Genomic DNA, 12,677 nt, shown 5'->3' on the forward strand with positions numbered 1-12,677 from the left:
AGAAAATGTTTCCCCCGGGTGGGTAATCTAGAACATGGGATCACTGTCTCAGAATAAGGGGTTGGCCATTTAGGACAGTGATGAGAATTTTCTTCATTCCAGGGATTGTGAATCTTTGGAATTCTGTACTTTAGACAGCTGTGGGTGCTCATCCATTAAGTAAATTCAAGACAGAGTTCGACAGTTTCTTGCATATTATGGGACATGGAGATAGTGCGGGAAGGTGTAGTCGAGGTAGGATATCTGTTATGATTTTGTTGAATGGCGGAGCAGGCTCAAAGGGCCAAATGGCCCCCTCCAGCTCCTATTTCTTATGTTCTTATGCAGTGAGATCCAATAGCAGATCTAGTAATTTCACAAATTTTGTACCTTCGAATGTTCTTTAAGATTCATATCATTTGCAGATGAGAACATTTCTAAACAGTTGCTTACAAAATAAATGTTTGAATATCTGCTTGTTTCTAAAGCGCCTGAACGAGGCCAGAAGAATGATGGACAAACTTCGTGCCTGCATTGTGGCCAACTACTATGCATCAGCCGTGCAGCCCAAGGTGACTGAGGTAAGGAGGAGGGGAGCAGGTATTCTGTTTAACCAGATCTTTAGTTTTACAATGTTGTCACGTGATTAATGTGTTGTGACTTGGTTCAGTATCTTCATGGTCTTGTAATGGCTGCCAGTGGGATTATATAAAGATGATTGATTGATATGGTGATCCAATCTATCTGATCTGATAAACACAAGTCTAAAGTTTTGTTATTTTACTGGATCATATGAATCTAAAGGGAAGGCGGGAAATTACGTGTTGTCAATTAAGTTGATGTAAGGAATAGATTTCATTTAAAGTGTTGATTTATGAAATTGCTGATAAATTGATAGGGTAAAAAATTCCAGCAAAACTTTTATTCTAAGCCTTGGGTCCAAATAAGATGGATAAGTCATCAGGTGCGGATAGCATGTACCCTAGACCATGGTAAGTCAGTGAGGAGATAGCAGAAACTATAGGCCCAATTTTTCTGTCCTCTTCAAATGTGCAAGTTGTGCTGTGGAACTGAAGGGTAGTCAGCAGAACACTTTCGTTCAAGATGGTAGAGAAATATAAGCCAAGTAAGTGTAGACCAGCTAATGTAATGTCAGTTAGAAACCATAATTCATAAAGGAAATGTCGTAGGCACTCTGTGCGTTTTCAGGTGCTGTTTGATGAGGTATTTCATAAGGTTTGTTATATAAATTCAGGTGCATAATTTAAGAGAGAATGTAGCAGTATGGATAGAAAGAGTAACACTAAAAGATGAACAAGGACCTAAAGATTCAAATGCATTATTCCCTGAAAGTGTGGGTGCAGTTAGATGGAATAATGAGACAAGACTTGAGATCCTCTGATTATTTCCACTAGACCAGCGAAGGCTAAGACAGGGTTTAATAGAGATTTTTGAAATTATATACTGTTGTGATGGCATGATTAGGGAAGTCTATTTTCTCTGGTTGGGGAGTCAGAGAAGAGGGCAATCAATTTAAAATGATCACGAAGAACATAGAGGTTAGGAGATGTTTCTTTGTGCAACAGGTATGTTGGAGAATGGAATGCTTTGCCATGGGGAGTGGTTGAGGCAGAGACTGTTGCATCTTTGAAGGAAAAAATCTGGATAATTATTTGAAGCAGAGAAAAATACAGGGCTTTGAGGAGGGAGTGGGTGAGTGGGATTAATTTTAGATTGTGCCAGCACAGAACCAGCACAACATGATGGGCCAAATGACCACCTTCTGCGCTGTAAATATCTGTTTGTGGGCATTAGCCCTTTGCCTGGGTTTCTCATTAAAATAAAAGGACCCTTAATGAGTGCTGGGTACATCCAGCCCTGTTTTCCTAAAGCAATAAGCCATTACAAAAGGTGACCTAGAATTGGTGCTATTGTTTCATTCAAAAACGATAGGCAATCTTGTGCTCTGCAACAAATGATAGAGCCCCTGGTTATCCAAGGGCCATCTTATGGTCTTGAGTTTTCCATTTGCTGTGTGGGAAGCCATGTGCTCTCTGAGAATTCACCTCCAGCAGTTTACCATCATCGAATATGTTTCCAAAAGCTTGCTGAGATGCTACAAGAATTTAAGACTCTGTTTCTTCTTTTTTAAACAGTCAACCCACTTTATATGTAGTGTAAGTTTACTTATTGTACAGTGTTAGCATATTGCTGATCTGTCTGACTTTTGTAGGTAATTCTATTTGTTAAATAAATCTGACTTTGCAGTTTAGCCTGAAAATTGTGGTTTGACATTGTGATATTTTTCCACTTTGTGAAGTGAAAGGAGAAGATGGTGAGTATCCCACATATTCTCCAATAAGTGACTTATTGTGATTCAGTTTAATTGTTAGACCTGGGCTGTGTTAACCCCAGTACATGACAGAGAATAGAGATTTTAAAAAATCATCCTTAAAGGCACTCAACTACTTCTGGAAATTGTATTCTGGCTGAGCAAAGAGAGAGATGTTGAAAAGGAAAAGCCCAAATTCTAACGCCTCTCAGCTGCCTGAGTGTTAGCATTTTACCATAATCCTCAAGATTTTAAAATCACAATTCAGCCTCATCCAATCACTGCTTCCATTTCACCTTGTTTTCTCTCCTGTCCTTTTTTCCAATCTTGGTGCTGTATGACCCTGGCCCTTTAGCTTAGGTCTGCTCCAGTAATAGCTTTAAGCTATTAAACTATTTGAAGACATCGAGAAGAATTTACTTTGAGAATATGTAAGTCATTCAGGTAAATTTGCTCAATCGGTGGATGAAATTTTCAGAAAGTGTATATAGATATCACTTTGTGGAATTCCTTTCAGTTATGCAGTCCTGGTCTTTGCTTTGATAGTATCGCACTTAGTCAGGACACTGGGTCTGCTGTCGGTGCCATTTCTAGATTGAGCTTTGGGACCATCCATTAATGATGTCGAAGAGGGATGCCTTCAGTCAGTTTAACCTTGCTGTCCTGAACACGTGATCATGACTAAACTGGCGTGTGTGCTTTTTCTTTCAGGGTCCAAAGCCGTATGATCCTACTGTCTTCAATCACCCTGTCATCAAGAAATTTCTAGAATCTCCTTCGCGGTCATCCTCCCCAGCCAATCAACGATCTGAAACTCCATCTGCCAACCAGTCAGAAACAGATTCAGTCACTCACCAAATGGACACCTTTCTGGACAAAGAGAGTGAACAGGAACAGCTAACTGCAGCAAGCGAGGACATTCAGCCTGACAGATCTGAGAAAAAAGCAGGGAGGAACATTGGCCAGGTATGGTGATGAGGGTTGATTCCCTCACTGTGTAGGGAGGGTACATGTGTGGCATTAAAGCATTGCTTCTTGACCTTAGTTGGCTCCAATGGTCTTGACCTACCAAATGCTGCCAGGGTTCCCACTCCTAATCGCTGGAAAGTGGGTGTGTGGACGTCAGGTGAAGCCTGGTGTCCACCTGTGTCTGCAGTCAAATGGCCAGTCCACAGGCTTACACAACAAATGATCACTTGTGCAAGCACCTCGGAATCATCAATGTCTTGAGAAGAATAAACTGGCAGCAAAACAAAAATGAATCCAAATCCAGCAGTTCTGATGAAAGGTCATCAACCTGAAAAGTTAACTTTGTTTCTCTCGCTGCAGATGCTGCCAAAACTGATGAGTATTTCCAGCATTTTCTATTTTTATTCCAGTAAAAGTTTATTTCTGGTCTGTGTCCATGTTATGATCATACAAAAATGAGAGGCAAAAACAGACAAAAGAATATGGAGTACAGCACCCGCTCGTAAAATAATAATTACTTCTGGGAATTACAGAGAGCAACACTTGCCCAGAATGATCATTACTACAGGGGAATACAGAGAACAGTACTTCCCAAGAATAATCATTACTACAGGGGAATACAGAGAACAGTACTTCCCAAGAATAATCATTACTACAGGGGAATACAGAGAACAGTACTTCCCAAGAATAATCATTACTACAGGGGAATACAGAGAACAGTACTTCCCAAGAATAATCATTACTACAGGGGAATACAGAGAACAGTACTTCCCAAGAATAATCATTACTACAGGGGAATACAGAGAACAGTACTTCCCAAGAATAATCATTACTACAGGGGAATACAGAGAACACTACTTCCCAAGAATAATCATTACTACAGGGGAATACAGAGAAGCACATATTCGCAGAATAATCATTACTACAGGGGAATACAGAGAACAGTACTTCCCAAGAATAATCATTACTACTTGGGAATACAGAGACGCACACATCCCCAGAATAATCATTACTACAGGGGAATACAGAGAACAGTACTTCACCAGAATAATCATTACTACAGGAGAATACAGAGAAGCACATATTCGCAGAATAATCATTACTACATGGGAATACAGAGAACAGTACTTCCCAAGAATAATCATTACTACAGGGGAATACAGAGACGCACACATCCCCAGAATAATCATTACTACAGGGGATTACAGAGAACAGTACTTCCCAAGAATAATCATTACTACAGGGGAATACAGATACGCACACATCCCCAGAATAATCATTACTACAGGGGAATACAGAGACGCACACATCCCCAGAATAATCATTACTACAGGGGATTACAGAGAACAGTACTTCCCAAGAATAATCATTACTACAGGGGAATACAGAGACGCACACATCCCCAGAATAATCATTACTACAGGGGATTACAGAGAACAGTACTTCCCAAGAATAATCAATAGTACAGGGGAATACAGATACGCACACATCCCCAGAATAATCATTACTACAGGGGAATACAGAGACGCACACATCCCCAGAATAATCATTACTACAGGGGATTACAGAGAACAGTACTTCCCAAGAATAATCATTACTACAGGGGAATACAGATACGCACACATCCCCAGAATAATCATTACTACAGGGGAATACAGAGACGCACACATCCCCAGAATAATCATTACTACAGGGGATTACAGAGAACAGTACTTCCCAAGAATAATCATTACTACAGGGGATTACAGAGAACAGTACTTCCCAAGAATAATCATTAGTACAGGGGAATACAGAGAACACTACTTCCCAAGAATAATCATTACTACAGGGGAATACAGAGAACACTACTTCCCAAGAATAATCATTACTACAGGGGAATACAGAGAACACTACTTCCCAAGAATAATCATTACTACAGGGGAATACAGAGAACACTACTTCCCAAGAATAATCATTACTACAGGGGAATACAGAGACGCACACATCCCCAGAATAATCATTACTACAGGGGATTACAGAGAACAGTACTTCCCAAGAATAATCATTACTACAGGGGAATACAGAGAACAGTACTTCCCAAGAATTATCATTACTACAGGGGAATACAGAGAACAACACTTCACCAGAATCATCATTACTACAGGGGAATACAGATACGCACACATCCCCAGAATAATCATTACTACAGGGGAATACAGAGAACAGTACTTCCCAAGAATAATCATTACTACAGGGGAATACAGAGAACAGTACTTCCCAAGAATAATCATTACTACAGGGGAATACAGAGAACAGTACTTCCCAAGAATAATCATTACTACAGGGGGATACAGATAAGCACACATCCCCAGAATAATCATTACTACAGGGGATTACAGAGAACAGTACTTCCCAAGAATAATCATTACTACAGGGGAATACAGATAAGCACACATCCCCAGAATAATCATTACTACAGGGGATTACAGAGAACAACACTTCACCAGAATAATCATTACTACAGGAGAATACAGAGAAGCACATATTCGCAGAATAATCATTACTACATGGTAATACAGAGAACAACACATCCCCAGAATAATCATTACTACATGGGAGTACAGAGAACAGTACTTCACCAGAATAATCATTACTACAGGGGAATACAGAGAAGCACATATCCGCAGAATAATCATTACTACAGGGGATTACAGAGAACAACACTTCACCAGAATAATCATTACTACAGGAGAATACAGAGAAGCACATATTCGCAGAATAATCATTACTACATGGGAATACAGAGAACAGTACTTCCCAAGAATAATCATTACTACAGGGGAATACAGAGAACAGTACTTCCCAAGAATTATCATTACTACAGGGGAATACAGAGAACAGTACTTCCCAAGAATAATCATTACTACAGGGGAATACAGAGAACAGTACTTCCCAAGAATAGTCATTACTACAGGGGAATACAGGGAACAGTACTTCCCAAGAATAATCATTACTACAGGGGAATACAGAGAAGCACACATCCCCAGAATGATCATTCCTACAGGGGAATACAGAGAACAGTACTTCCCAAGAATTATCATTACTACACGGGAATACAGAGAAGCACACTTGCCCAGAATAATCATCACTACAGGGGAATACAGAGAACAGTACTTCCCAAGAATAGTCATTACTACAGTGGAATACAGAGAACAGTATTTCCCAAGAATAATCATTACTACAGGGGAATACAGAGAAGCACACATCCCCAGAATGATCATTCCTACAGGGGAATACAGAGAACAGTACTTCCCAAGAATTATCATTACTACACGGGAATACAGAGAAGCACACTTGCCCAGAATAATCATCACTACAGGGAAATACAGAAAACAACACTTGCCCAGAAAAATCATTAGTACAGGGGAATGAACGAAGACTCCTACAACATCCTGCCACCCCCAAAATAATATCAGTGCAGCTGAGTACAGACCCAGAAAGGATGCAGGTCAGGTTGACCTCCAAGAGCACCCCAGAAAGGCACCTTCTGTGCTCTGTGGCAATGTGTTAGTGCCAGACTCAAAATGTCGAGGAGATGATCCAGATTTCAATTCTTCTGTTGGGTGGGAAATCTCGAGTGACTCTTGTGTCTTAGCAGGATGAAGTCAATACTTCTGTTTCTGTTTATAAAATAACCACCTGGAACGCATAGTGGGTGTGAGGGGATTTGTACATCAATTTAAATTCAGAGTTATTCCTCCTTACAATGTAAAGCAGAATAAATTATTTATATCATCCTACGTTTGTCAACTAGCTCTGTACCTTTTAAGAATAAGGAGAAGCAAGATAGCAGTTTTCCAATTTCAATACCGTCTACGTTCGCAGCAGTGCTGTGGTAAATGGGGTAGTGGGTGGCACTTGGTGTTGCTGTACAAGTAAGCATTGCCATGGAGCTGGGCAAGGATTTAATCCCACTATGCTGAGATGCCCACTGCACTGCCGTGGGATGGGCGAGGTGGCAAGTAGAGCTGCGCAGTGAGGGTATGAAAATCAGTGGAGTTATCTGTAGTTTGGTTGCTGGCCTTCTCACCAGCCATATTGGCAGATGATTGGGATTGCGTGGCTCTGCTGGAGATCAGTAGTCCAAGAAGATCAGAAGAGGCAGTGGGGAAAAAGCAGTAGTAAGGAATTGGTAATTGGAGAACAAAATACCGCGATACATCTCATTGTTTTCTTTTCCTGTCTTTCCTAGGATACCTTCGGAGTCCCAACCCCACAGGAGATAGAACAGCGGTGCACCTACCACGCAACCAGTGAAGACCCATCACGCTTTTACATCAAGAAGACAATTGTCGTTGGCAATGTTTCAAAGTAAGTGCTTGGTCTCGCCTGGTGTCTGTAAACACCTCTCAGTGTTTCATTGTGTTTTGCATTTCTCTTCCTTATCTTCTGACCCCTTTCCCCCTTGATGGGAGTGGGAGAGCCAACTGAGAATAATCAGGGTATAAAATGAAAAGAAGACTTGATGTTCTGTAATCATGGCATCAGGTCAACCTTGGCAAGGAGCCTCCTGCTGATTACCACCTACCCCCCCACCCTCAGCTGATGAATCAGTACTCCTCCATGTTGAACACCACTTGAAAGAAGCACTTCGGGTAGCAAAGGCACAGAATGTACTCCGTGGGGGGACTTCAGTTATCATCACCAAGTGTGGCTCAGTAGCACCACAACTGGCCAGGCTGGCTGAATCCTGAAGGACATATCTGCCTAACTGGGCCACAGCAGGTGGTGAGGGAACCAAATGAGAGAAAAACCTGCTTGACCTTGTCCCCACCTGCTTGCTTGTTGGTAGGAGTGACCACTGCGCATTCCTTGTGGAGACAAAGTCCTGTCTTCACAGTGAGGATACGATGTGGAGGGCAATCACATCCTTCCTATAGAGTGGTGCCCAGAATTGTACACTGTATTCCAGCTGTGGCCTAACTAGCCTCCCTGCTCTTGTATTCTATGCCTCAGCTAATAAAGGCATGTATCCCATATGCCTTCCTAACCACCTTATCTACCTGTGCTGCTGCCTTCAGTGATCTATGGACAAGTACACCAAGGTCCCTCTGATGCTCTGTACTTCCTAGGGTCCTTGTACTTCCTAGGATGTGTGTGCAGCCGAGGACATAGGTGAGGTTTTAAATGATTACTTTTCATCGGTGTTCACTATTGAGAAGGATGATGTAGGTGTAGAGATCAGGGAGGGGGATTGTGATTTACTTGAACATATTAGCACTGAAAGGGAGGAAGTATTAGCTGTTTTAGAGCGCTTAAAAGTGGATAAATCCCCAGGCCCAGATAAGATTCCAGGCTGTTATGTGAGGCAAAGGAGGAGATAGCAGGGGCTCTGACACACATTTTCAAATCCTCACTGGCCACAGGAGAAGTACCAGAGGGTTGGAGGACAGCAAATGTGGTACCATTATTCAAAAAGGGTAGCAGGGATAAACGAGGTAATTACAGGCCGGTGAGTCCAACATCAGTGATAGGGAAACTATTGGAAAAAACTCTGAAGGACAGGATTAATCTCCACTTGGAGAGGCAGGGATTAATCAGGGATAGTCAGCATGGCTTTGTCAGGGGGAGATCATGTCTAACTAACTTGATTGAATTTGTCGAGGAAGTGACTAGATGCGTAGATGAAGGTAAAGCAGTTGATGTAGTCTACATGGATTTCAGTAAGGCTTTTGATAAGGTCCCGCATGGGAGATTGGTGAAGAAGGTAAGAGCCCATGGGATTCAGGGCAATTTGGCAAATTGGATCCAAAATTGGCTCAGTGGCAGGAGGCAGCGGGTAATGGTCGAGGGTTGTTTTTGCGATTGGAAGCCTGTGACCAGTGGTGTACTACAGGGATCGGTGCTGGGACCCTTGCTGTTTGTATTGTACATTAATGATTTAGACGTGATGATAGGAGGTATGATCAGTAAGTTCGCAGATGACAAGAAAATTGGTGGTGTCGTAAATAGTAAGGAGGAAATCCTTAGATTACAGGACGATATAGATGGGCTGGTAAGATGGGTGGAGCAGTGGCAAATGGAATTTAATCCTGAGAAGTGTGAGGTGATGCATTTTGGGAGGACTAACAAGGCAAGGGAATATACAATGAATGGTAGGACCCTAGGATGTACAGAGTGTCAGTGGGACCTTAGTGTACTTGTCCATAGATCACTGAAGGCAGCAGCACAGGTAAATAAGGTGGTGAGGAAGGCATATGGGATACTTGCCTTTATTCGCCGAGGCATAGAATATAAGAGCAGGGAGGTTATGATGGAGCTATATAAAATGCTAGTTAGGCCACAGCTGGAGTACTGTGTACAGTTTTGGGCACCACACTATAGGAAGAATGTGATTGCCCTGGAGAGGGTGCAGAGGAAATCCACTAAGATGTTGCCTGCGCTGGAGTATTTTAGCTATGAAGAGAGATTGAAAGGCTCGGGCTGTTTTCCTTGGAGCAGAGAAGGCTGAGGGGGGACCTGATTGAGGTGTACAAAATTATGAGGGGCATAGATAGGTTAAATAGGAAGAAACACTTTTCCTTAGCGGAGGGTTCAAGGACCAGGGGACATAGATTTAAGGTAAGGGGCAGGACGTTTAGGGGGGATTTGAGGAAAAAATGTTTCACTCAGGAGGTGGTTGGAATCTGGAACGCTTTACCTGAAGAGGTGGTAGAGGCAGGAACCCTCACAACATTTAAGAAATATTTAGATGAGCACTTGAAACGCCATAGCATACAAGGCTACAGGCCAAGTGCTGGAAAATGGGTTAGAATAGTTCGGTGCTTGATGGCCGACACAAACACGATGGGCTAAAGGGCCTGTTTCTGTGCTTTATAACTCTATGACTCTATGATCCATCGTGTTGTGTGGCACTACCACTGTGCTAAATGGGATAGATTCAGAACAGATCTAGCAGCTCAATGCTGGGCATCCATGAGGCACTGTGGGCAATCAGCAGCAGTACAATTGTATCCAACCACAATCTGTAACCTCTTGGCCCAGCATATCCCCCACTTTACCATTGCCATCAAGCCGGGGACCAATCCTGGTTCAGTGAAGAGTGCAGGAGGGTATGCCAGGAGCAGCACCAGGCATACCTCAAAATGAGGTGCCAACCTGGTGAAGCTACAACACGGGACTATGTGTATGCTAAACAGTGGTAGCAGCATGTTATAGACAGAGCTAAATGATCCCGCAACCAATGGATCAGATCAAAGCTCTGCAATCCTGCCATACTCAGTCGTGAATGGTTGTGGACAATTAAAAAAACTAACTGGACAACGAGGCTGCACAAACATCCCCTTCCTCAATGATGGGGGAGCCCAGCACTTCAGTGCAAAAGACAAGACTGAAGCATTTGCAATCATCTTCAGCCAGAAGTGCCGAGGTGATGATCCATCTCAGCCTCCTCCTGAAGTCCCCAGTGCCACAGTTGCCAGTTTTCAGACAATCAACTCACTCAAAAAACGGCTGAAGGCATTGGATACCGTAAAGGTTATTGGTCCTGACAACATCCAGCTGTAATACTCCAGAACTAGCCATGCCCTTCGCCAAGCTGTTCTAGTACAACTACAATACTGGCATCTTCCCGACAATGTGGGAATTGCCCAGGTATGCCCTGTCCTCAAAAAGCAGGACAAATCCAATCCGACCAATTACTATCCCATCAGTCTACTCTCGATCATCAGCAAAGTGACGGAGGGGGTCGTTGACAGTGCTATCAAGCGGCACTTACTCAGCAACGACCTACTCACCGATGCTCAGTTTGAGTTCCATCAGGGCCAGTCAGCTCCAGACCTCATTGCAGCCTTGGTCCAAATCTGGAAAAAAGAGCTGAATTCCAGAGGTGACGTGACATCACGACAGCATTTGACCGAGTATGGCATCAAGGAGCCCTAGCAAAACTGGAGTCATTGGGAATCAGGGAAAACTCTATTGCCTGGAGTCATACCTGGCACAAAGGAAGGTGGTTATGCTTGTTGGAGGCCAAACATTTGAGGCCCAGGACACCGCTGCAGGAGTTCCTCAGTATAGTGTTTTAGGCCCAACTATCTTTAGCTGCTTCATCAATGACCATTCCTCCATCATAAGGTCAGAAGTGGGGATGTTCACTAATAATTGCACAGTGTTCAGTAACATTTGCGACTCCTGAGATACTGAAGCAGTCTGTCTGTATACAGCAAGACCTGGACAACATTCAGGCTTGGGCTGACAAGCGGCAAGAAACATTTGTGCCACACAATTGCCAGGCAATGACCATCTCCAACAAGAGAGAATCTAACCATCTGCTCTTGACAGTCAATGACATTACCATTGCTGAACCCCCCACTATCAACGTCCTGGGGGTTAACATTTACCAGAAACTTAACTGGACCAGCCATATAATATAAATACTGTTGCTACAAGAGCAGGTCAGAGACTGGGAATTCTGCAGCGAGTAACTCAACTCTTGACTCCCCAAAGTCTGTCCACCATCTATAAGACATAAGTCAGGAGTGTGATGGAATAATCTCCACTTGCCTGGATGGGTGCAGCTCCAACAACATTCAAGAAGCTCAACACCATCCAGGACAAAGCAGCTCCGCTTAATCGGCACCCCATCCACCACCTTAAACATTCCCTCCCTCTGCCACTGGTGCACAGTAACAACAATGGGTACCATATACAAGATGCACTGTAGCAATTCGCCAAGCTTCCTTCAAGAGCACCTTCCAAATCCGCGACCTCTACCACCTAGAAGGAGAAGGACAGCAGATGTATGGGAACGCCACCATCTGCAAGTTCCCCTCCAAGCCATGCACCATCCTGAACTTGGAACTATGTTGCCGTTCCTTCACTGTCGCTTGGTCAAAATCCTGGAGGTCCCTTCCTAATAGCACTTGTGGGTGTACCTGCACCGGGGAGGTGGTGGTGTAGTGGTAATGTCACTAGATTAGTAATCCAGAGCACTGCCGTTGGTGAAATTTGAATTCAACGAATAAAACAAAATCTGGAATTCAAAAGCTAGTCTAATGGTGCACATGAAACCATTGTCGATTGTAAAAACCCATCTGGTTCACTAATGTCCTTTAGGGAAGGAAATCTGAAGTCCCTGCCTGGTCTGGCCTATATGTCGCTCCAGACCCACAGCAATGTGATTGATTCTTAACTACCCTCTGAAATGGCCTAGCAAGTCACTCAGTTCAAGGGCAGTTAGGGGTGGGCACCAAATGCTGACCTTGCCAATGACACCAACATCCCATGAAAGAATTAAAAAGAAATCTCTTCACTGCAAACAGAACTCCACTGTAGTCATTTCCCTGATTGCTGTAACTTTGGCAGAGAATCCTTGGAAACTCCAGAGAAAAGGCAAAACCAGCAATTCTCCTGGTTTTTC

At 43.1% G+C, this 12,677-nt stretch overlaps 1 protein-coding gene across 3 annotated transcripts in view; it reads left to right on the forward strand.

The window, feature by feature from the left end:
• Positions 1-12,677, forward strand: part of yeats2 (YEATS domain containing 2) — a 228,750-nt gene that overhangs the window by 26,108 nt on the left and 189,965 nt on the right. For all 3 annotated transcript variants that reach the window (XM_068041935.1, XM_068041936.1, XM_068041937.1), the window contains exons 4-6: positions 468-560; positions 3,023-3,277; positions 7,512-7,630. In XM_068041935.1, coding sequence (XP_067898036.1) covers positions 468-560; positions 3,023-3,277; positions 7,512-7,630 — 467 coding nt within the window. The remainder of the gene's footprint in view (positions 1-467; positions 561-3,022; positions 3,278-7,511; positions 7,631-12,677) is intronic.

Source organism: Heterodontus francisci, chromosome 11, assembly GCF_036365525.1.
Source record: "Heterodontus francisci isolate sHetFra1 chromosome 11, sHetFra1.hap1, whole genome shotgun sequence".
Lineage (NCBI taxonomy): Eukaryota > Metazoa > Chordata > Chondrichthyes > Heterodontiformes > Heterodontidae > Heterodontus > Heterodontus francisci.